Below are 26,183 nucleotides of genomic sequence, written 5' to 3' on the forward strand. Positions count from 1 at the left end.
GCCGAACTACCGCGACATGTGGAGGGACGCGCCAACGTCCGGAAGACACACATGTGTTATTTTTTTTTGCTATGCTTTTACGGGTTTATTTGATCGTTATCTGCAACTCGTTAATAAAAGACGAACACAGTTCCCACCCCGGCCCCGACGGTCAGTGCCTAACGGGTGACTCCGAGGTCAGCGGCTTCCCCCCGACCAAGCGGGTCCTGGGTTTGCGTCCCCTCGTCAACCCAGGGGCCTTTCAGTGCTGAGCTGCACTTTCTCCCCGTGTCCATGTGGGATTCCTCCGGGTTTTCCCGTCCCCATAAAAACAGGCCAGAGAGCCCTCCTGCCACGCCCATGAGCAAGCCGAGGGCTCTGCGGTTGGCGGAGGTCCGTGGGAAGCTACGCTGTGTCGACCCCCCGGCCCCCTGCTCCTATTGGCTGGGTTAATGAGTCGAAGACAGCGACCCCACAGTCGCTGGGTTTCTGCACACGTCTGCATCCAGCACGGCAACTGTGTATGGGCCTGTGTCGCTCCTAATAAATCTCTCTTCTTTGGCCCAGGTCCATGGTGGATACTTCTCTGCAGCAGATGCCCCATACAAGCTTCTGCCAACACATGCCCGCTCTGGATTGGCTGTAAGTCGGAATCTTTGTCTGCGTGCAACAGTGCCTAGAAATGATTGCACTACTTTTGCTGGAGTAGGTTAGTAGTTTTTATTCATCTGTGTGTGTGTGGGTGTGTGTGTGCGTGCGTGCATCAATACAATGTGTGTGTATGTGTGTGTGTGTGTGTGTGTGTGTGTGTGTGTGTGTGTGTGTGTGTGTGGGCTAGTGCGCTTATCTGTGTAAGCGGGAGCAAGGCTGTGTGCGTATACATCTTGTGTGTGAGCGCGTGCAAGCATGTTTGTACGTGTGTGTGTGTGTGTGTGTTTGTGTGAGCGTGGTTGAGAGTGTGTTTTTGTGCGTGAGCGTGCCACCACCACTGTCAGAGAGCGAGCCTCAGATGACAGAGGCTGAGAGCTTTCCCGGGGCCCCGGTGGAGAGGCCCCTCTGGGCTGATGAGATGTGTCTCCTCAGAACCAGCAGACGTTGACGGTGTGGGTCAGCATGCCCTTCCCGCCTCCCTTTGTTCCCCCAGCCCCCCCGAGAAGCACCGGGCCTGGACCCTGGCTCTAATCAGCAGCCCAACACCCTCTCTGGCCTCCGTGCTCCTCTATGAATGCGACCAGCCCAGCTTGAAACCCCCATTAGGAGGTTTCAATCTCTCTCTCTGTCTCCCTCTCTCTATATCTCCCTCCCTCCCTGTCTCTCCCTCCCTTCCCTCCCTTTATTGCTCTCTCTCTTTCCCTCTCTCTCTGTATCTCCCTCCCTCTCTCTCTCGCTCTCTCTCTCTCTATATATATATATATATATATATATATATATATATATATATATATATATATCTCCCTCCCTCTATCGCTCTCTCTCTTTCCCAATCTCTATATCCTCCTCCCTCTCTGTCTCTCCCTCCCTTCCCCCTCTCGCTCTCGCTCTCGATCTCTCTCTCTCTCTCTCTCTCTCTCTCTCTCTCTCTCTCTCTCTCTCTCTCTCTCCACTTGCTCCCACATACTTACAAATGTTTAATTCACACATACTCCTTCCTTCTTCTATGTTAATATCCTACTTTAAGTCACTCTTTAGATCAGCACCCATTTGACATATCTACAGAAATAAACTCTTTTGAGAGCTACAGCGTTTTTTGCTCTTAAGTTATGGATTGTTTATTTGAACCTGTAATTCATCTCACTAAATGGTCAACGGACTGCAGTGCCTGATGACCACCGTGTGTGTGTGTGTGTGTGTGTGTGGCTGTGTTTGTGTGTGCATGAGCATTTGTGTTTGTGTGCGTGTGTGTGTGTGTGTATGTGTGTAGCAATGCCCATGTCTTTTCATTCCGGCCTTCTGTTTGTACACAAAACAAGACCTCTCTTCCCCATTCCTCCACCCTTAGAGACCTGGTGGGGAACCAGATACAGGCGCTCAACTACTCCATCCTGAAGACCTGCAGCAAGCTGGAAGTTCTGTGAGTAAAACCACACCTCGTACACTGAGTCAGTAGTACACACCTCACATCAAGAAACTGTGTTGCACATTCATTTTTACTTATTACATGTAATGAGCAAGTATACTTACTTATAACATATAAGGTACATGCCTTTTTTACTTATTACATGTCATGAGCATGCATTCCTACCTATTACATGTCACATACTTTAATTGTTACTTATTACATGTAATGTACAGTGTACAGTGTCTGTGTTAAATAAAGAGTGTGTTAAAGTCAGTCAGAGGGATACAGTCAAACCTATTAATAAACAGGTACAGGTGAAAGCAATCAGAAAGACCAGAAGTATGTTCCCGGAAGCGTGTCTCTTCTTCATGCACAGCGTCTCGCTCACAGTGGGCTTGGCCCCCTCTGAGACATAGACATCAGTGTATTGCATGAAGCTCTTAGCACTGAGCTTTCAACAAAGAGGCAGCGGGGAGATCTGCCTGTTCTGCTGCTCCTCCGGATGTCGTCACTCAGAGAGCGAGGGGTCGGATCTCTCCCTGTCCGAGATCAGATTGACGAGTCGTTCACATTGACGGTCGGGTTCTGTCCAGAGGGACATGTGGGAAGCGATTGACCACGGACCTGTGAGAGCGCTGGACGGAAGAGGCCCTCTCCACCACTTCCTCTCCCAGCGTCTGGACCCAGAAGGACACGGGGCTGCAGCTGGAGTCTGTATATCATAGCGGTCCGGATCAAACAGCTGCAGGGGGAGAGGTAGAGCAGGGGGTGAGAGAGGACTTGGGATGTGCGCTGCGGAGTGCGCTGATGGATGCGTCTCCTGAGGTCCTCCTTCTCCTCCGAGTCCAGAAGAGCGTTCTTCAGAAGAACGCTCTACAGAAGAACGTTCGCCAGAAAACCACCCACAGCCCCGTCGTACAGTCGGGTGACCAGAGGGGACGAGGAGTTCTTCTCGACAAACCTCTGCCAAACCTCTGCCAGACGCTCTGGCCTCGGGAGAGAATACGAGCATTATATGCTAGTCCGCTGAGCCCCTAAGGAACGGATGTGATAGCAGCACCATAGAGGAGGACTGATCGTCCAGCTTGGGCCTTTTGTGACTTGGGTCATGTTTCTCGACAACAAGGGATTCTTCCTCCGGAAGGCGACGACCGCCCTCTGTGAGCAAGATGAGGAGGTTGGACTCGTCATGGGCTCCACGTATTTCTGAAAATCCATGTCCAGATGTTGATATGGACTGTGCTGCCACAGCTAGCGGATGTTGGAGCTGGATACAGGGGGATCCCATGAAGGCTGCGACAATGCCAATGTTATCGCGAGCATGACCATTCGCATCCATCCACCGTGACGTGAAAGATTAGTCTTTACCGCAGGCGATGGTTCGGTACAGGGGTAGGCAGTAGTAATCAGGGCAAAGGCATGAGGCGTAAGATGTGTCGAGCGTGTGAGATGCGGTCGAGAGGATATTCAGTAGATCACTGATAAGATAATGCTGGGATGTTAGACACGGAGGTACTAAGATTAATTGGCACAGGAGGAGGTAAACACACTGATTTAATCCACTAGGAGGGAAAAGGTAACGAGGGGAAAACAATCAATGCGACGGGGAACGGTCATAGGCGGGAAACACAGGGGCAGGGACGGACGTATCCGGAACGAGAGCAGAAGAGAATAACGCAAAGTTACACAGAAAACAAGGACAGAATGAAGGAAACAAATAATACTTAAGGAGGAGGGCGAGGATGTGTCCGTAAAACAGTACAGAAACTAAAACGGCTGTAAACTCTTGTTTCCTTTAGCAACGCTCACACCTTCATTGATGCCGGCCTGTTCCGACAGATCTTTGCGGTCCGACCCGCTATAATTATCTTTTCCGATCCAAACAAGGAGTTAAGTCTTATCCGTCCCATGCGTTACGTTTGGCGCGTGGCCCACTGTAGCCTGGCATCCCAGTGATTCTTCATGCACAGAGATCAGGTGGAGTTGACACACTAACCCAGCATGCATCTATCTGGGATCCAAACAAGGCTGGGCAGTAACCCTGGTTTTCCGCCAGGGTTTTCTAACAAAGACTCCAAACACAGGCCATAGGAGCTGCTGCTTCTGATTGGCTCAGTGGGGATGCCAATTACCGGTGTTGTTATGGTTTTGTTAGCATCCTATTACCCACTGATACAGCAATCTGGGACATTTTAAGAGGTTTTCAAACCTCATTACAAAGTTTGAAGTACAATAGTATGATCCTAGGGCGTACCCGTTCAAAGAACTTGTCTGTGCCTTAGATTGGCACAGGAAAGGGAACAAGAATCCTCTAGGGTTTGAGATTCTAGTGTCCTCTCTCTTGTAACTTATTTTGTAACTGAAAGTCCCTGTGGTCACTGTTTTATTAAATAGTTTGTTAGATAGACTAGTCAGCAGTCTCTGTTGCCTATGTTCTCCACTGGCTGGAGGCTACTGCCTGACTCAGCCAGATTTTACATCTCCATGGGGTCCTTCTCCAGAAGACAAGCGGCCTCTTGTTGGATGGGTTTCTGATCATAATCTCACATGATGTACCGTTCAACAGCTCAGGAGGAATCGTTTACCCCGCTAACTCGGACACACTGCCCCACACTGATGAATGATTTCCACACGGAGAGCTACGGTTCAGACATGTGGAGGAGGCTGATTGGGTTGATGTCTTTGTTTCCATTGTTCCCAACGATCCTGTCATTAGTCCCCTAAAAGACTTAGCATCATTAAGAGTGCTGACGACTACTGGCTCATGATGTGGGACTCCTTATTTGGTCACTAGTTTGTTGGTTCATTAGGTTTATTTGGTTAATTGCTTGTTTGTAATTGGCTATAAAGTCCTTCCGGCCTCCTTTGAGATGTATTTGGATAATTCGGATCTGTACTGCGGCAGATTATAAAACCTAGGCCAGCATAAGGATTAGTCTTTCTAGCGTAGAATCTGGGCACTGATACACACATGTTCCGGAGCAGTGTTTCTTTTCTAGTTTACTTTCTATTGTAGAATCTGGATGCTGATACACAAATGTTCAGGCCGGGCAGTGTTTCTCTTCTAGTTTACTTTCTATTGTGGAATCTGGATGCTGATACACAAATGTTCCTGGGCAGTGTTTCTCTTCTAGTTTGCTGAGTCTTTCTACTGTATAATCTGGGTGATGATACACACATGTTCCGGGGCAGTGTTTATCTTCTTGTTTACTAGGTAATTCTAGTGTACAATCTGGGGGCTGATACACACATGTTCCGGGGCAGTGTTTCTCTTCTAGTTTACTTTCTATTGTGGAATCTGGATGCTAATACACAAATGTTCCCGGGCAGTGTTTCTCTTCTAGTTTGCTGAGTCTTTCTACTGTATAATCTGGGTGATGATACACACATGTTCCGGGGCAGTGTTTATCTTCTTGTTTACTAGGTAATTCCAGTGTACAATCTGGGGGCTGATACACACATGTTCCGGGGCAGTGTTTCTCTTCTAGTTTACTTTCTATTGTGGAATCTGGATGCTAATACACAAATGTTCCCGGGCAGTGTTTCTCTTCTAGTTTGCTGAGTCTTTCTACTGTATAATCTGGGTGATGATACACACATGTTCCGGGGCAGTGTTTATCTTCTTGTTTACTAGGTAATTCCAGTGTACAATCTGGGGGCTGATACACACATGTTCCGGGGCAGTGTTTCTCTTCTAGTTTACTTTCTTCTATAGAATCTGGGTGCTGAAAGGCACGTGTTCGGCACCAGTTTTTCTTCTCTTCTAGTTTACTGAGTCTTTCTACGGTAGAATCTGGGTGCTGATACACCTATGTTCCGGGGCAGTGTTTCTGATGCAGGGCCTCTCTCTCTTCCAGTTTACTGATGGACAACAGGATTATCACCATCCCTGAGAACACCTTCCAGTCGCTATGGAAACTGGCTGAACTGTGAGTACCTCAATACCCTTCTATCCCCGAGAACAACTTTGAAACAATTCATTTAGGAAGTCATTATCCGACCAAGTGGCTAATTTAATCATTGCCACACCCTGGCAATGATTGGCAGCTTAGTTGGCTTTGTTAGCATAGTTGGCCCCAAATTACAATAACGTTTTTGGCAATAATTGAATTAATGGAAGAGCCACGGGACAGCGCTACACGCAATCATGTAGGTTTTGGATTAAAAATCAAACTAAATCATTTTGGAAAGAAACAACGATAATTTAACAGAAAATATACACTTCTTTAACTCGTCGGGTAGTTTTTTAAACGGGAGAAAAACTGACCAATTAGAGCCTGTCTCTTGGACTTCTCCCTGGGGCTTGCAAGTGTTTTAGGAGGTTGTGAAGTCATACCCAAGCTGAGGACACTAAAGCAGAAATTAACCCATTAGGCACCTGTCAGACCTGCTGATGCCGGCTATAAACTACCAAGTCAAGTTTTATTTCTTCCTATATTCCTCTTCCTCCAGCTGTCCAGTCACACAGCTAGCCTGTTTTTATTTCTGCAACCCAACCCACGGTTATGTCGTTCTAAATCAAGTGCCCACAGGCATAAATAGCAGAGAACTTGCACAATCTGTCGGCCAATCTTACGTCCTTACTTGTTTTTCTTTCCTGTTCTCTCTTTCCTTCTCTCTGTGTTCGTTCTTCTTTCCTTTTTTTATGCTTGTTTTATTGTCGATTGTTACCTCCCTTCTCCATCCCTCCCCCTCCCTCCCTCATCCCTCCCCCCTTCCCTCCCCCCTCCATCCATCCCTCCCCACCCCTCCCTCTCTCCCCCCTTCCCTCCCCCCTCCATCCATCCCTCCCCACCCCTCCCTCTCTCCCCCCTTCCCTCCCCCCTCCATCCATCCCTCCCTCCCCCATCCCTCCCTCCAACCCCCACTCCTTTCATCCCTCCCCCCTCCCTCAATTCCTCCCTCCCTTCATCCATCCCTCCACCCTTACCCTAACCCTCACCCCACCACCCCCTCCCCCATCCCCCCCTTCCCCTCCCCTCCCTTCTCCATCCCCCCCTCCTCTTCTCCCCCCCTCCCTCCTCTCCCCCACCCTCCCTCCCTCCATCCCTCCCTCCCTCCCTCCCTCCCTCCCTCCCTCCCCCCTTCCAGGGACCTGTCGGGCAACGGAATCCAGGACTTGCCCAAGGACACCTTTAAGAGTCTGTCCAAGACTCTACTGAAACTGTGAGCAACTGAGGGCGGAGCCCGGGGGACTGAGGCCGCATTATGTGGGGATTACATGTGCCCCTGAGACGGGTGAGGTGTGCAGCAGAACACCTGGCTGCTGGGGATAAGCCCAGCCCCGGTGAGGTTGCTATGGTTTGAGATTCAAACGAACGGGACCTCGTCAAAGACTTCATGGAAGGCGAGCGACACAATGGAGAGAAGGAGCGTGCAAGCTCCTTTGAAGCAAGGACTTAATGGATCATTCAGTCTGTGTCTATGTGTGCGGAGGACGGTCCGTCTGGCCGTATTTGAAAGGGAATACTGTTTGATGTGATGGCAGCATTGCATAGAACCACTTGTTTAGTTTGTCTCGAACTATTGAATGAAATGGTTAGGAAGGAGGTGCAGATTTAATAGCACATGTTCCGTTGTGGAGCCAATGGAAGTGATTAATGGAGGGACTGCTTCTCCAACCACAGAAATTGGTTAAAATATTTTATACTATTCAGTTTTATTGTTTGGAGAAGTAAGTTATGGATACTAAAAGTAAGTGCCTGTAACTAATGTTTAGAGGCTAAATTATTCTACTCTTTGAGCTCAAATTCTAAAACCATAGTTACGACCCAGGCCAACTTGGTTATATGAACTAGTACCAACGTTGCGCTATATAAGCGATGTTATATATTTAATGCGCTACACATGGTTGCATTATGCAATAAGGTTCTGAGAAGTTTATCCCACACGTGGATGCAGACTTCAACATCGACCACTGCCTAGACGGAGCTCCACACGGCCACCCAAAGCCTCAGAAAGGGCACTTTTATGACTTCCCACAGAGAAGCCAGAGAGTAAGGAGAAGAGCAGAACGTTCGCTAACAGCTTGGCAGTGACCGGCAGAAACAGGATTTGGCCTCTAAAGTGTGGCCTTATTAACAGTGACGACATGACCTGAATGACTATGCTCAAGTACCTATAGGACAGACTGTCCCTTCGAAACAAAAAAAAACAACTCATTTGGGTTCACTGCTCCTCATTTTTTATTTATTTTATTTTCTGTTTCATGTAAAAGATACTTGTAAAAAAGACAGGACCAAAAAAGAAAACGAGACAGGACCAATCAAAAACAACAAAATAGAAGAAGAAGGAAAGCTGCCAGATAAATAAATAATGCAACTTTTACAAGTAGAACCTATTTCAAGATGTCACAAGGTCGGGTATCACTAGAATACAGCTAAAGGGTGAACAGTACAGGGTTGCATCACTACACAATATAACAAACAATAAAATATAATCACAATTATTTATCTTTGAGGTGGTCATCAAACGGGCCCCATATGTTCAGAAATCTGTCGGGTGCTTTGGATTCATAGAAGCGTATTCTGTCCATCTGTACGACTGAGATAATTTCATTGAGCCTTTCATTTATTAACCAGAACGGAAAAACGTGTACCATTTAAAAAAAAAAAAAAAAAAAAATGTAAAAAAAAAAACACATTCAGCAAACTGTCAACATTTTTTGTGTCGCTTGAGTGACCCAGACGTTTTTGAGCTTTGTGTGTGGATTGAAGGGTTGGATGACAGGTGGCTGTAAGAAAACGCTCTCCTCTGTGTTCTGTGTTCAGCTCCTGCTTCGGGTTTCTTATCCTTTCACTTGTTCACAGAAATATTTCCCACAATCCTCGTCTCCACATTAATCCCGACCTCTTCAGCCACCTCACCCATCTGCAATCTTTGTGAGTATACAGGCACACATTGGACATGCACGCGCACACACTTACACACGCATGCACGCACACAAACGCACACAGACATGCACGCACTGTGGCAACCCGGCCCGGGCCAATTAAGGACATGCAGAGCACCTGAGGAACAGGTGGAGAAGCAGGGCTTAAATAGCCTGCTTCTCCACTCATTCAGGGCTCTCTTAGCCATGTGGCTCGGCCACGGAGAGACCGGGAAACGACCGTCGATTCCTCCCAGGTTTTCCGTTCTTTGTGTTTTTCCCAGTGGGAGACATGGTTTGATTTTGTGTTATTAAAACGTGCCTTTTTGGTTTTTGCCCAGCAAAGTTGTGTCCTGTTTGGGAGAAGGTTGTTCGCTCACCGTGCCGAGTTGCCACAGCACACACAAATACGCGCACACTCAAATACATACACCCGCACACACGCACACTCATACATACACACGCTTGCACACATTCAAACTTTATCATTTTAGCTATTTGTTTACCTTACACTTTATTTGTTTCCAGCTATTGGACATTTGTTCTCATTGTTTTCTCCAATAGACACAATGACATAGACACTACAATGTCGAACTATGTTCTAATTTTAAAACCTGATTTAAGGGAAACCAACAATTCAATCACTTTGCACTACAGCACTCACCACTGCAGGAAATGCATTCTCTGCTTCTGCTTACTACCAAAGGATAAGTGTTATGTTGATTCATTTCCTCTGCCTATCTCTCATATCTACTGCCCACCCGTTGCCTCTTATGAAAATATATTAGACTTTATGTTCATTCAGGCGGCAACAGGTAAGTTCCTAGTGGAAGATACATTTTTATTCTAAGACACTCGCCCGCTCACTCACTTATTCACTCATCACATCCAGGTAGATGGATCTTTCACCAAATTATATGTTGTGTTGTTCTTTTAAGGTCACTGGAAGGGATTGAGATTCCTGACGTCCAGACCAAGATGTTTCTTCCAATGGGAAACCTCTCCCATATGTATGTATCCCTACCACCTTGTTCCTACCTTCACCAGCCCTCTCTGAATGTAATTGTATGCTGGTACAACAATACCGCTTATTCATCTTGCAAAATAGGCCGCCTTGGTTGCCAGTCAATGTAGGCACATTTTCCACGAATCATATTCTTCTCCAAAACAATTTGTCGAAATAAGTGAAAGCAGGTAAGCTCTCCGTGGAAGAAAAATTAAATATCGATTTGACGCCGAAATAACTCAGACAAACAAAGACTAACAATACCGCAGAACTTATCCTTCGTTTCAGACCATTTCATTTAACAACACTTATTTAAACACGACAGGCGGCAAATGAGTACTCTGTATGTCCGGCCATGAAGGATCGTCCCACTGGGGTGAGAATAGCGTCCTTTCTTCATTTTTACCCAACCCCTTCACATCGTAAGTGGGTATGTGAATCAGCGCAGATTGAAATAAAATCCAGACATTGTGGCTGCAGACGAGATTAGTCAAGTTTCAGACATCCCTGTAGGCTGCAAATGCCTTCCAGACCAAACCGAAGAACGTCTCAACACCAACAGGAGCCTGCTATCAGGCCTCCGGCGGTCGGGAAGGAGAAAGCTAAGAGTTTGCCAATCAATTTAGCAGATTATTAAGTGAAGGACAAAACACGAAATAATGTGTCTGCCGTCAAACGATAGTTTATGGTTAATTATCGTTCTCTCGTGGTATATTCCATCAAACTTTCATACGGGCTGGGTGAATTTAGTGCTTTGTCTAAATCTTACATGCAATCACCTCACAGCATTTTTTGCGGTTTGCGAAGACGGTTAATTGCTGACGTTGTCTGTGTCGTGATGTAAATCAGCGATGTTTGTTGTCTCTAGTGCGATACTCGCCTTCTGAAATGGCGTTGGCGAGACTTATCTATCCATTCATCTTCATGTGTAAGATGATCACCGTGTTTTAGACAGAGTGGCTTTTTAAGATTCTTTAATTTAGCCTCTCAGTCTCTAAGTCTGTGAGAGTGCACAGAATCGAAAATTGTGGGTTTGTTCATTGATGGAGAAAAACTACCTAGACATAGCAATTCATATGCGCTAACTTGTGTCAAACAAACGAAGACGACAACATCAACTGCCCAGTTTCGAAACGCAACAAAATAAAAGCAGATTTACATCTCAACCTGAACGGTGTCAACACGTATTTCGGGATCTTAAAGTGTGTGTTTATTTTTTTATCAACATTCCTCTACTGTTTTACTCTAACAATAATCATCCCTCCCTCCCTCCTTCCCTCCCTCCCTCCCTCCCTCTTTCCCTCTTCCCTCACTCTCTCTTCCTTCCTTCCCTCCCTACCTCACTCTCTCATCCCTCCCTCCTCCCTCCCTATTCCTTCCCCCTTCCCTCCATCCGTCCCTCCTCCCTCCCTCCCTCTCTCCCTCTTCCTTCCCTCCCTCTTCCCTCCCTCCCTCCCTCCCTCTCTCCCTCTTCCCTCCCTCCCTCCCTCCCTCTCTCCCTCTCTCCCTCTTCCTTCCCTCCCTCCCTCCCTCTTCCTTCCCTCCTTCCACCTTCCCTCTGTCCTCCCTCCCTCCCTCTCTCCCTCCCTCTTCCTTCCCTCCCGCCTTCCCTCCCTCCCTCCCTCCCTCCCTCCCTCCCTCTCTCCCTCTTCCTTCCCGCCCTCCATCCCTCCCTCTTCCTTCCCTCCTTCCACCTTCCCTCTGTCCTCCCTCCCTCCCTCCCTCCCTCCCTCCCTCTCTCCCTCTTCCTTCCCGCCCTCCCTCCCTCCCTCCCTCCCTCTCTCCCTCTCTCCCTCTTCCTTCCCGCCCTCCCTCCCTCCCTCTTCCTTCCCTCCTTCCACCTTCCCTCTGTCCTCCCTCCCTCCCTCCCTCTCTCCCTCTCTCCCTCTTCCTTCCCGCCCTCCCTCCCTCCCTCTTCCTTCCCTCCTTCCACCTTCCCTCTGTCCTCCCTCCCTCCCTCCCTCCCTCCCTCCCTCCCTCCCTTCCTTCCTCCCTCCCTCTTCCCTCCCTCCCTCCCTCCCTCTTCACTCCCTCCCTTCCTCCCTCCCTGCCTCTTCCCTCCCTCCCTCTTCCCTCCCTCCCTCTTCCTTCCCTCCCTCCTTCCCTCCCTACCTCCTCCCTCCCTCCCTCCCTCCCTCCCTCCCTAGCTACTTCAAGAGCTTCCAGTACTGCTCGTATGCGCCTCACGTCCGCTCCTGCAAGCCCAACACGGACGGCATCTCCTCCTTCGAGGACCTGCTGGCCAACCTGGTGCTGCGGGTGTCCGTGTGGGTCATGGCCTTCATCACCTGCTTTGGCAACCTCTTCGTCATCGGCATGCGGTCGCTGATCCGGGCCGAGAACAACCTCCACGCCGCCTGCATCAAAGTGCTCTGCTGTGGGTTTGTACCGGACGCCACAGAGCTTTCACAAAGCGTCTGTGAAGGGGTGATTGTGTGAGAGTGAGCGTGTTAAAGGGCTGAGTTTCCCCTTCCCTTTTTCGCCTCCACAGCTTGCGTCTGCTTCCATGCAAGATGTTGTCAACTTCAACGTCACGCCAAACCAAGTGGCATTTTCTTTTTTCTTTTGGTGTGCCCGTTGGGGCGCCCAGTGGTTCACTGGGTAGAGCGCGTACCGTAAAGGCTCAGTCCTGATCGCAGCGACCCGGGTTCGATTCCAGCCCCGTGGTCCTTTGCTGCATGTCCTCCCCGCTCTCTCTCCCATACCCTCCTGTCTATCTCACTCTATCATAAAGCAAAAAAATGCAAAATAAAAAAAAAGGCCGAGGTTCCCCTGCCCTTTTTCTCCTCCGCACTTTTAGCTTGCGTCTGCTTCTAAGCACCTTGTTGTCAACGTCACGCCACACTAAGTGGTTCACAGCAGTTCCCTCGTTCTTCGTGAAGCCTTTTCTTCTTTACCTTTTCTTAACAGAAGAAAATGTATCCATCATCACTACAGCCTTATATCTTTAGCTGATAAGGCAGCGGTTTCCAACGACTCCAGATGACCCCACGGTTCGGAGACTCTGGTATAAGTTTCGACCCTCCTGCAACTTGAGATAGCCGAGGCAGACCATGATTTCAAACCAAGTGTTGTTTCTGTACAAGCAAAAAGAAGTGAAGAACATGAGTACTAGACAACGTCAAAACATACACATAAACCCGGCCTGATTGACACCTGCGTGGCAGCCAGGTGAGAGGTGGGCGTGACGGCGCGAGACGCTGGCAGCGTTTTGATCAGTCCTGACAGGCCAACCTCCCTTCTGTCACGCTGCTCCAGGGATTTCCAGAGAGAATCGCATAGCAGGGGATGAGTTCCAACACTGCTCTAGAGTCTGCTGAGACCCCAAAAGTCTGTTTACTACTGAGAACCCAACACTAAAGTCTGTTTACTGCTGAGACCCCAACACTACAGTCTGTTTACTACTGCTGAGACCCCAACACTACAGTCTGTTTACTACTGCTGAGACCCCAACACTACAGTCTGTTTACTACTGATGAGAACTTTCATCATTCTTTTTTGTAGGTATGTGTGGTTGCGTGGATGTGTGTCATCACACACACACACACACACACACACACACACACACACACACACAAATACCTAGTGTGTGCTTAGAGCGTGATGACAAGCACGCCCACGCCTGCACACACACACACCCATACACATACACACAGACACACTCACACACATTCACACACACACAGCAGTAGTGGTGACGTGGCTGTCCCATGCATGATAAGTGGTTTAAAGTCGTTCAGGGCGACACTTTGTGCGTTCCTGAAGGCTGTTAGCCTAGTGCCCCCCCCCCCCCCCCCGTACGGCGGTGTCACACCAAATTTGTACCGGGTGCCAAATTTGTACCGGGTACGTAATCCATACGTAATCCATTCCAAACCTGCCTGGCAACAGATGATCGCGGACGATCGCGTCGATTGACGTAGGAAGGTTCAAGAACATTCGCGAAGTCATTTAATTGTTTAATCGAATTTAAATTCGATTAAACAATTAAATGCAATACAAATATAAAGTTAGGAACGCTAATAAATGTAATTTGTAAAGTTAGGGCTATCTGTCTTGTCGCGCTCAATGAACGACTTCGCGAATGTTCTTGAACTCAATGAACGACTTCGCGAATGTTCTTGAACCTTCCTACGTCAATCGACGCGATCGTCCGCGATCATCTGTCGCCAGGCAGGTTTGGAATGGATTACGTATGGATTACGTACCCGGTACAAATTTGGCACCCGGTACAAATTTGGTGTGACAGCGGCAGCAGGTGACAGCGTGTGACGTGCTGTCTTCCAGGTGCAGACTGCCTGATGGGCGTGTACCTGTTCTTCGTGGGCGTGTTCGACGTGAAGTTCCGCGGGGAGTACAACCGCAACGCGCAGGTGTGGATGGAGAGCGTGGAGTGCAGGACCATCGGCTTCCTGGCCATGCTCTCCTCGGAGGTGACCCCCGTCACGTGCACGGGGCGCGTGCACACGCATGCGCACACACGCATGTTCACCCGCTCTCGCGTTCACCCGCACCCGCATGCAAGCAATTCGTAGGCGCACTTTCAGTCACTCGATCGCACTCTCACTCCCATACGCTCGTTCACACGCATGCGCGTGTGTACACACACACGCACGTGTTCACACACACACCTACACGAACGCATTGCGCACTCTCACTACCTCACTCACACACATGCACACGCATGCACACACATGCACAAACATATATGCACGCACGCGCACATGCTAACCCACATGCTCACCCACTCACACACACATACACACACACACATATTCACACACACACACCTAAACGCACGCATTCGTAGGCGCACTCTCACTCACTCACTCACTCACACGCTCACTCACATACACTCATACACACACATACGCACGTATATATAAACACACACATATTCACACACACACACACACACACACACACACAGCTACACGCAAGCATTCGTAGGCACACCTTCACTACCTTACTCACACACCAACACAGCCATGCTCACATACGCTCAGAACAGAATGAATAATTATGTGGTGAATGCACTTCAATTTTACTGCAACAATGGCCTTAGGAGGCTTCCGGTGTCTTCATATTAATAAATCAATCTTATTGCGCCCCAGACAAAAGTCTAATCTGATTTTTTTAATTAAAAGATGCTTCACGTATCTTCATAGGAATTAATTAATCATATTGTGCCCCAGACAAAAGTTTAATCAGATTTTTTTTTATAAAAAGTAAAACCAAGGTTTGTTTTTCGCCGCTCCTCTTCAGGTGTCCGTTCTCCTCCTGACGTACCTAACCCTGGAGAAGTTCCTGGTGATCGTCTTCCCGTTCAGCAACCTCCGACCCTCCAAGTTGCAGACTGTGGTGAGCATCGCGGTTAAATCTCTAGAGAGCTTAACTTTTATTTTTCCAGATAAAACAATCAAAAACAGTTTCTTATTTTCAATGGCGATCTGGTCCAAGAGGCCCCAACAGGATTAAAGTTATAATTAACAAATACGCAAATGAAGTCTACTCTACTGTTTTACTTTAACAATACTTCATCCCTCCCTCCCTCTTCCCTCCCTCCCTACCTCGCTCTCTCATCCCTTCCCTCCCTCCCTCCTCCCTCCCTCTTCCTTCCCTCCCTCCCTCTTCCCTCCCTCCTTCCCCCTTCCCTCCGTCCGTCCTCACCCCCTTCCTGTCCCCCTGTTACCCCCTGTTCCTCCCAGCCACTCAGCCAGGGCTGGACTTATCTGCGCTCAGTACCAACCGCAGAACAAATCAGAACAACCCAGCTGTAGATGAGTGGCTCTTTAAAGAGCCACTCAACTACAGTTTGGTTGTTCTGCGGTCTATACAGAGCCTAGAGAGGATATTAAATACGACCATGCAGCTGTAGCTCCGCGGGGTAGCAGTTCATCTCGTGGCTGTCCTCGAGCCAGACACTTAGAGAGCGCTTATCCTTCCAGACCGCCTGGAAATCGCTCTCGTTGAGTCATCAGATCAGATCACTCAATTAGAGGGACTAGCGGAGATCGAGATGGGGTTCCCTCATGTTTCAGGGGTACTCAGGGATGCTGCGCTGCTTTTCCGTCGTTTAAAGAGATGATGGACCTTTTGGCGAATATGATATGGACACCGTAGGATTTAGGGGTTTTCTGCTAAAGTTTAAGGGACACAATGAATTAATTAATTTTATATTTGTCGTAACCAAAAGGTAGAGGCAGAAGCATCAGTTTATGTCAAGCCCCCCCTGCTCAAATTTTTAAAAGTAACAAATAAATGTCATACATGGTGTGTTTGCATGTACATGCATACGCCTAGCTAAATATTTACATGCATGCATAAACTCTGTGTGTGATTCAACTGTTGCATTGGCATTAGGGACAGATACGTCTTCATCAGGGACAGATGAAGACACTTCCAGTGATGTTTACAGAGCCAGTGTTTACGATTAAGGCTGTTTTTATGATGTACAGTCCAGGCTTTAAAGGGTCACTTTTATAGACTGGTCTTATTTTTCAAACTTGCACATTTATGTTATGACCGTGTGGGACAAGTCATTAAACCCCTAGTGACTTTCTGGACGTGTTCTTCTCGGTGTAAACGAGAACGACACTAGTTACACAGTTCAGTAAATATCTTAATTGCATGAACCTTCCGAGTAGCGGAATAAATAGGCTACGTAATTATTAATGAAATATTTTGTATTCATATTTCAGCAACTTGTCACAATTTACCGACCGATGGGGAAACCCATTGATCCAGAAAATATGGGTAATTAATGAATGTGTATTTAATTAAAATCCATTTAATGCCTTTTAGTTTTAGCGCTCCTCAGTGGGGAGAAATATTCAGGCCCAAGCTTCTTATCTGTTCTGAAGCATCCCCTTTGGGTTAGTTCCATTACCCAGACACTTTAATCTGCTTATTCAGCGCTTGGGTGTATCTGGACCACCTCAGCAGAGGAAAAGGATGCATAAAATAACCGCAGTAGTAAGCATTATTGTATATCATTAGCATAAGGGTTTGGGTAAGGGTTAATGTATACATTTATAAATGAATGCTTTAGTTAACATGAACACCCATACCTTAGTAGCTACCCCACCAAATGGCCTAACAACTTTTGATAACTAGACCCTTAGTCAACTGTTTATTACATTTGAGAGTTTGTGAATGAAAACATATGAATTTTATGAGCCGTTCACACAAGCATTCACTTAAATGCCCACTCAAAGTCGAGGTTGCGGTATAAAGATCCAACCCCGCGGAGATCCAGCTATTTCCAGATCCAATTATTTCTCTTCCCGTAATTCCCATTGGCATTCAGCCGGATGTGGCACACACTTTTACCCAGAGAGTGCCTGGGAAAAGTTCCAAGCAAGTAATCACAATTTGGGGAGACAGACAGTATACCCCCGGTCGAATCCGTCTACGTCCAGCGGACGCCTTGACCGGTGTGTTTTTAAGACGCCGCCCGCGTCGCCGCTCACGCTGGAGCGAACACGTTGTCTGCGCTCAGTCACACGACGAGATGATGCAGATGACGCAGATGATGTTTGCGTCACCTTGAGGCGCCGTCCCTCTGACCATCAGACATCAAACTGCCCCAGATGCCCGAGGACACACCGGGCTGCGGAGCACTGCGGGCTGGATGTTTATGATGAGCTGTTTGGTCATGCAGTGGAGGCGGGTGAGTGATTAAAAAATAGATGTGCTCCCATTGGACGATTCAGAGGTGTGTTGATGCGAGGGAGTTGTGCACCGCGTGGGCATTTATCCGCACCTTTGGGTGTTGTTTGTCGCGTGGACATTACAGGAGACTGGAGATCCGGCTTCTTATTTGGAGCCGGTGCAAACGTTTACAGAAACAGCCTAAAAACACTATTGACATCTATATGCCAAATGGCCAAACACCATGACAAATATACCGGGGGCTTAGAAAACAGCTCAATAAATAGTTTGTTTTATAAAAAAAAAATAGATTGGAACAATGTAGGTGCCCCCTGGTCCTCTTGTGAAAATAGGGTTTATGTGAAATGGCAGTGTGGCGCTTGCCCTTCGAATCGGGACCGACTGAGAGGGTTGTGTCGGGCCAAGAGAACGAGACGCTCTTGATCTTCAATAAGCAGCACCCCACGAAGAAGTGATTCAGGTTGATAGTCGCTTTGTCGAGCTTCGGCAAATGTTTGTCGTAATCTGCTACGGGTTTTTGCCAACTGGAAGTCTCGGTAAAAAAAAACCGTGATTGACACTGAATTTGGCCTCTTAACACAACGCGTCATGGTGTTAAATCATGTAGTGTTTCCATTTGGGCAAATTTGCTTTGTGACCTTTCCCTCAAGCGGCTAATATATTGATTTAATAACCAAACCCTGTGTCCCCATGTGTCCCCCTGTGTCCCCATGTGTCCCCCTGTGTCCCCCTGTGTCCCCCTGTGTCCCCATGTGTCCCCCTGTGTCCCCCTGTGTCCCCATGTGTCCCCCTGTTACCCCCTATGTCCCCCTGTTACCCCCTATGTCCCCATGTGTCCCCCTGTTACCCCCTGTGTCCCCCTGTTACCCCCTGTGCCCCCCTGTTGCCCCCTATGTCCCCATGTGTTCCCCTGTTACCCCCTGTGTCCCCCTGTTACCCCCTGTGCCCCCCTGTGTCCCCCTGTTACCCCCTGTGCCCCCCTGTTACCCCCTGTTACCCCCTGTTACCCCCTGTGCCCCCCTGTTACCCCCTGTCTCCCCCTGTTACCCCCTGTGTCCCCCTGTTACCCCCTGTGCCCCCCTGTCTCCCCCTGTTACCCCCTGTGCCCCCCTGTCTCCCCCTGTTACCCCCTGTGTCCCCCTGTCTCCCCCTGTTACCCCCTGTGTCCCCTTGTCTCCCCCTGTAACCCCCTGTGCCCCCCTGTTACCCCCTGTTACCCCCTGTGCCCCCCTGTGTCCCCCTTCCTCCTGCAGATGATGCTGTCCTCCATCTGGCTGGTGGGCTTCATCATCGCCGTGGCGCCCCTCATGAACGAGGACGTCTTCGGGAACTACTACGGCCGCAACGGCGTCTGCTTCCCGCTGCACTCGGACCGGCAGGAGAAGCCAATGGCCAAGAGCTTCTCCACGGTCATCTTCTTAGGTACCCGAGGAGCCGTTCTGGGGTTTTAAATGGGTTGGTTTAAAGGGTGTTCTACGGTGTACTTTCGATGTTTTCCTGCAGATGCTTTGTGTAGCAGAGCCATTTGCCACACTCACCCTAGGTGACTTTAACTGGGAGGTATATGGCTCAGGAGGTAGAGCGGGTTTGCTGGTAACCGTAAGGATGCTAGTTTGAGTATTCGAGTGTCGAGGTGTCCCTGAGCAAGACACCTCCCCCTAACTCCTCTTGACGAGCTGGCTGTCACCTTGCGTGGTGAAAGTGTGCATGAATGGGTGAATGTCAGGCAATTTTGTAGAGCGCTTTGAGTGGCCACTGGTTAGGAAAGCACTGTGTAAATCTAGTCCATTTAGCATCCTCGAGATAGGGTGGGCATCAGATATTAGGCAGAGGAATTGAATAAACACATCACTTACCTTTTGGTGGACAAGATTGCACATGATATCTAGATAAAGCATTTCCTGCAGAAATTGTGGTGAATAGCTTTAGTCAACTGAAAAGCGAAGCATGTTTAAAACTAAAACTGTTAAATAATATTGACATAAGTTGAAATCACATCGAAAATTTGGCTGAAGTAGTTGAGGTCTCAGCAAACAGGAGGACGCCTTCCATTATAAAATGCAAATCCATTTAAAAAAAAAAAAGGAGCGATCCCAAGCAAATATGATGTCTTTAGTTGTACGTCGTATCTGACTCAAGAACAGCCTCCTCAGCGGGCTTCTGTTTATCTCCCAAACTTCACCGGGTGTTCTCCTCGCCGCGCTTTGTAGCCGTCACGTCACAGCGGCCGGCGGCAGCCAAACACAGCCCGTCATAACAGCCGCCAGCCAGACCCCTCAGGCCTGCCTCCCCGAGACCCCGTGTTCCTGCTGCACACCCGGTGTCAGACGTACGGTAAACAGATCGTCACGTTGAACGCAATTAATCCTCTTAGTTAGGGGTACCCCAGAGGAGCTTTGTTAATGAGTTGATGAAGTGGAGCTGTCCTTGTTTGTGTGTGTGTGTGTGTGTGTGTGTGTGTGTGTGTGTGTGTGTGTGTGTGTGTGTGTGTGTGTGTGTGTGTGTGTGTGTGTGTATTATGCTTGCCCATCTATTATAGATATATTAATATTATATGACATCTTTGATATACTTTGAAATCTGCAAATAACTTGCTGACTTCTCCAGAAGATTGCGTCTCAAAGCTTTCGCTTTGCCGCCAGTCTGTCCTGTCCCTGAGTAGCTTTTAACCCCCCCTTCACCTCTGATAAGCTCTTGAGTCTGCTTTTGCTTTTACTTGGACAAATTAGCGTTTTTTTTTTCTCCTTAAAGTTAGTTAGTTAGGCCTTTAAGTTCCCTGGGGAACATAGGCCATCGATGAAACCCCTCCATCCTCTTCGGTCTTGTGCCTTCCGATCCAGTTGTTGCCATGTCAGCCCTTTCGTCTTCATCTCCTGCTCTGTGGTTCTTCTCCAGGTGGCTCTAGATCTTCCCCTCTTTCTCTTGCCTTGTGGGTTCCATGTTAGGGCCTGCTTTGTAATTGATTTGTTTTTTCTTCTGAGTGTGTGGCCTATCCATTTCCATTCTTTCCTCCTGATTTGGGTCTCTATTGGTTCTTGTTTGGTGAGTTCCCAAAGGTTGGCATTTGAGATGGTGTTGGGCCGGTAGATTCCCAGGAGGCGTAGACAGCGGTTGCCGAATGTCTGTAGTTTGTTGAGTATGTTGGTGGTTGTCTTCCAGGTTTCGGATCCGTAAAGTAGAGTGGATTTGACATTTTAGTGGAAGAGTTTTAGTTTGGTCTAGAGTGATATGTTTTTTGTTTTCCAGATTTTATTTAAGATGTTTAATGTTGTCCTTGCTTTCCCAATTCTGGCTTTGGCATCCTCCTCCGATCCTCCTTCTATATTAATTACACTCCCAAGGTATGCGAAACTGGTTACAGCCTCTAGCTGGTTTTGATCCATGGTTATTGGTGTGTTCTTCTTGTTGTTGATTCGCATTACTTTGGTTTTTGATAAGTTGATTTTGAGCACCAGCGAGGCAGCAGTTATCTCTAGCTTGTGTGATTTCTCCTGCATCTGTTGGTCGGTGTGTGCAAGTAGTGCCAAATCATCAGCAAAATCCAGATCCTCTAGCTGTTCGGTCAGGCTCCACTGTATGCCGGTTCGGCTGTTGTTGGTTACCTGTTTCATAGTCCAGTCTATGCAGAGGAGGAAGAGGAAGGGTGAAAGCAAGCATCCCTGCTGCACCCCAGTCAGGACCTCAAAGGCCTGTGATACGCATCCTTCATGGAGAACTTGACATTGCATCCCAAGTGTTCTTGATGATGCTGATGAACTTTGGTGGGATGCCATAGTGCCCCATCAATTTCCACAGCATCTCCCGATCCATACTTTCAAAAGCCTTTTCAAAGTCTATGAAATGTACTAAGACAGGAGAGTTCCATTCCATGGATTGTTTCGATGATAATCCTGAGGGTGGCTACTTGGTCACCAAAGGAACTACTGTTCCTGAAGCCGGCCTGGTTTTCCCTCAGTTTCTCATCCACCGCCTTCTGGAGTCTCTCCAGTATAATGCGGTTGAGCACCATAGCGTTTTTTTTACCTTAAAGCCACACCTTACTGTATGACCATGTAGTATGTGTGTATGTGTCTGAATTGTTCATTTATTTGTGTGTTGTTTTAAGTGTGTATATGTCTCTCTCTGCAGGCCTTAATCTGGTGGCCTTCCTGGTGATCGCCATATCCTACTCGAGTATGTTTTACTCAATCTACAAGACCGGCATCAACGCCACCGACGTGCGGAGCAGGCTGCACAAAGACGTGGCCGTGGCCAACCGCTTCTTCTTCATCGTGTTCTCTGACGCCCTCTGCTGGATACCGATATTCCTGGTCAAAATTCTTTCACTGTTGAAGGTGGAGATACCGGGTAAGAATGACAATGAGATTGTTACGCAATCATTTATGCAGCATCTTTTTTTTTTAAAAAATACGTTTAATATATATAATTTAAAGAAAATTATAGTAATTCAATTTGATATTACCAAAATTCCCTGAGGTGGCATTTGTTAATCAGTCATTTCGATTTTTACCATTTTACTAAATTCCTTTTGACTGGCAGTGCAACACCCAGGCCATCACGCTTAGCCCCCCATTTAAATCACGTCCAATTATATTTGATTAGACATTAGATTAAATGTAACTGAGCTGACATGAACGGAAACCAGCTGAAGCGACCTGATTGATGTTTTAGAACATGAGGGGGCGCTGTTGTGTCATACGCCAAGTGGTCACTAAAACAGGTAGGCCTATTATAAACAAATTCATTGTAAGCAAATCATCCTTCTTATGCTTATCAATGCAGTTCCTTAACACAGCAAAATGGTTGCCAAGCAACCCAAGCTGTCATACTCTGAGGTTGGCGGCGCATTGATTCTGAAAACGAATTGTTATGTGGTCACAAGTGTGTGTTTATACATATTTATACACAGCACTCGAGTTGAGGGGGGATGAGGGGGGATGGCATGCCCCTTTGGAATTAAAATGATCAAAATCATCCCCCTTCTGAAACAGCCATCTCCCCTTCCCGGACAGACGCTGGTAGCGTGAAGCTGTCTGCATCTCAGATATCGCTTCCGCAGGCAACTCTGTCTCGTTTTCTCCCTTTCATTCCAACCCGTGAGCAACGCTAGTCTCCCTTCTCTGCCGAATGCATTTTTGAAAAAGAATAAGAAGAATCATTTTTTAAAATCCTTAAATGTGATGCATGCCTCCGAATCGTGTGATGCATCCGATCAGCTGCGTTTTTTGGGATAAAATAAGAGCGCTGACAGTAGTCATCGCTCTTATTTTATCCCAAAAAAAATATAATAATATAATAATAATAATAATAATAATAATAGTAATACAAATTATAAGAATTATCACACCGTTGGTCTCCCACCATATCCAATGTCATCAGCACAAATGATCCGTCCCTAAAAGTTCAAATCCACCATCCCCCCCGGCTTGTTTTTACAACTCGACCACCACTATACATGTTTATAATGTATGTATAGAGCGTGGTACACCAGCCTCGAGACAATCAGACCCCGGGCCTGTGACAAGTCGTCTTCTGAATGACCCTTGACCCTTGACCGTTGGCGCCCGGTGCAGGCACCATCTCCAGCTGGGTGGTGATCTTCATCCTGCCCATCAACAGCGCGCTGAACCCCATCCTGTACACGCTGACCACCAGCTTCTTCCGGGAGCAGGTGGAGCTGCTGCTGTGTCGCTGGCAGCGTCGCCCGCCCCCCCTGAAGAAGGACCGCAAGAGCCTCACCTCCTCCACCATCTGCATGGAGAACTCCCGGCCCCACTGCTACCAGCCCCCCGTCCACATCCCCCGGGCCTCGCTGGCCACCGCGGACCCCCGCTACGGCTGACCATGGGGTCCCCCCCCTCCCCTCACCCCCCCTGAAACCGCAGGTTGGGTTGTCGGGGGGGGGACAGGCGACCCGGACCAGTGGCGTTACGGGCGGGGGTCGGGGTTTGGGGCGTGTGGGGGTGGGAGTGGATTGCCGTTGACCGAAGAACAACACACAAGTCGCAGACGCACGCACACGGCGCAATGTAGACGCCGGCGTCGTTGGTCACATCGCAGCGGGGGAAGCACGACTCCGTTCTGAAGTGAATGCCAAAAAGGGATTCTGTTAAGACTGTGAAACTACTGAGCAACTGTAAGCTATGGGTACGATGACGCAGAATGTAACCAAGCCAAACAAATGGAGTGTTATTCTGTGATATGTTGTTCCGCGTGCTAGTGTCGTCACCGTGACAATGGAAGCTGAGAAGGGCTCTCACTGCACATTGAGATGGAGAGGAGATGTTATGAACCAAATGATGGTGAATCAAAACTTTGTTACTAGAGTGCTCAACACGACATCCAGAACATCTTAAGAAAGCTATTTTGTATTTTTAACTCAATACCAACAAAGAAATGGATCATATTTAATATGATTATGATATATTAATTAAAATACAGATTCATAAATGTTATGACTGAATGACCAAACTGAACCAATAATACTTTTCGTTTTTTTTGAAAAAGAGGTTTGTTAAGATGAGGAGGCAGAGGTGACAATCAGAGACTACTTAATAAAGAACAGCTTTGTGTTTCAGTAGCATTCATTTTTCCCCACCTCATCGTGGTGAATTCTGTAGTTGGTCTGTAAAATAACTTCTCCTGGTTTTATAAAGGTCATTCTAGTGTACATTATGCACAGCCTTTTTTGTCTGCACGTGTGTCAACTGTGACATTTTCGACCTGTGCTAGAGCAGAGATCACAACGACAATCACTCCATTTGTTTTGGGGAGAATTTTTGACAGTTGAGCCGGGATCCATTGACTTCGGTTCGATGCCACATAAACAATGTTTGCGCATCGAAAACAAAGAAAGAAAAGTCGATTCAATTCATTGCCCGCCGTTTGCAACCGTTTGTATGAGGGCCAAAGGACTGTTCAAACGTTGGTACTTTATGTTGTGTTTATACTTTTTATACCGGCTGAGCAACGATACGATGAATTCACAAATGCCTCTTTGAAGTTTTTGTATGATTTATTTGCCTCGGGGTTCGATGCTTCCTGTCCGAAGACATCATAAGTGAATAAGAACAATTCAGCAGGGAACTCAGAGATTTTAGATAGAGAATGGAGGTAATGACTCTGCCAGCAACAGAGAAAATACCAAGGCACATCATTGAGAATTATGCTGTGCATATGTACATTTACACTTGAGGTCTGGCTATTGTTGTTGCGTTTATTTGTGTTTGTACCGGTCTAATATGTAAATGGGTCCACCGTGTTGTTTGCGATGCATTGAAGTATACTGTCCTGAAAGGTGTGCCTACATGTTGGGTTAGACGATGACCGAAGTGTCAAAATGATCAGATATGTTTTCTGTTGGAAGAATTACAGAAGAGGATTAGGGCCACATGTGATTATTTCCTGAGATTAAAGTCAGAATTCTGACTTTAAACTCTGAACTCAAAAAGATGTGGCCCTATTCCTCTTCCGCAGTGAATGGTGGTAGCAGATGAAAGAACACCCAGGCGACAAACTGTATAGTTTTTATCAACCAAGACAGGAATCACAGGGTTTGAACTCTGCTCATAAGCCTCGCAACGTCTGGTGCGGTGGCATCACAGCTCCATCTCCTGCGCCCGTGCTTAATGTTCTGGTACGTCCAGTTATGTTCATGGTGGACCCACTGCCTTTTCAATGTGGAGCAACTGGTTTTAATGGTTTAATAAATAGGACAAAACAAAGATATGCTTGCCTTTCTTGCTCTGCATTTGTTCTTTGTTACTTCAGATGAGATTTTGTTTACGGTGCAGTTGATTAAGTCTGCAATGAACTCATGAGTCACATAATGAGCCTTCAATAAAAGAACATTTTCAAGATCTATGCGTTGTAGAGCTGGATACAGGTTGAATCTTTCATTTTAAGGAATATGTTGGCAACTATGCAAGAAATGCCAATGGTCATTTCATTGTGTGGCTGAAAATAATTAAAGCTGTATAACAGCGGAACAACACTTGTGCAATGCCACACACACACACACACACACACACACACACACACACACACACAAACAAGCAAACTTTGTAATAGATAAATTGAAATAAATTGTCTCAGCTTAAGGATGAATTTAACATACAACCTTTTGACTTTTCCACCGCTTAATCATTTTAGAATGCATTCATTACGAATATAAATAGCATGTTCTAATGAAGTCCTTTAAAACACAACGCTGTTGCAAAACAGCGAGCACTTCATCACCTCACGGAAGTCTCATCTGCGACGAACACACATTAAACGGACTTTCAGTTCGACAGAATGTGCTGTAACTAATATTTGGACAAATTCCTCTTCCCATTGATCGACACCTGCAGCTCAGCATCTTCCCGCGGCAGGTGTTTCAACAGGGCGGGGCCGCAGCGCGCCACACCAAACGGACAGCATGGCGAGCCAATCGCTGACCCGCCTCGCCTCACCGCCCAGAAGGGCGGCCTCTGATTGGTTGCTAAGGGTGTGCTCCCATCATCCAGAGCTCTGGAAGCTGTCAGCCGAAGAGACACGACTCTCGGAGGAGACGAGACGGATTGATGAAAACAAGAGAGCCGCCGCTACACAAA

The 26,183-nt window shown here is 47.5% G+C and overlaps 1 protein-coding gene across 1 annotated transcript in view; it reads left to right on the forward strand.

Annotated features, from left to right (window-relative positions):
• rxfp2a (relaxin family peptide receptor 2a) overlaps window positions 1-25,300 on the forward strand; it is a 44,666-nt gene extending 19,366 nt beyond the window's left edge. Inside the window, exons 8-19 of the mRNA XM_079738364.1 lie at window positions 547-621; window positions 1,979-2,050; window positions 5,896-5,967; window positions 7,130-7,204; window positions 8,848-8,919; window positions 9,848-9,919; window positions 12,063-12,292; window positions 14,203-14,348; window positions 15,181-15,276; window positions 18,843-19,011; window positions 21,718-21,936; window positions 23,163-25,300. Of these exons, the coding sequence (XP_079594490.1) occupies window positions 547-621; window positions 1,979-2,050; window positions 5,896-5,967; window positions 7,130-7,204; window positions 8,848-8,919; window positions 9,848-9,919; window positions 12,063-12,292; window positions 14,203-14,348; window positions 15,181-15,276; window positions 18,843-19,011; window positions 21,718-21,936; window positions 23,163-23,431 (1,567 nt within the window). The 3' untranslated portion in view covers window positions 23,432-25,300. The remainder of the gene's footprint in view (window positions 1-546; window positions 622-1,978; window positions 2,051-5,895; window positions 5,968-7,129; window positions 7,205-8,847; window positions 8,920-9,847; window positions 9,920-12,062; window positions 12,293-14,202; window positions 14,349-15,180; window positions 15,277-18,842; window positions 19,012-21,717; window positions 21,937-23,162) is intronic.
• Window positions 25,301-26,183: the final 883 nt, after the last annotated feature.

Source organism: Pollachius pollachius (genome assembly GCF_949987615.1).
Source record: "Pollachius pollachius genome assembly, chromosome: 6".
NCBI classification, from domain to species: domain Eukaryota; kingdom Metazoa; phylum Chordata; class Actinopteri; order Gadiformes; family Gadidae; genus Pollachius; species Pollachius pollachius.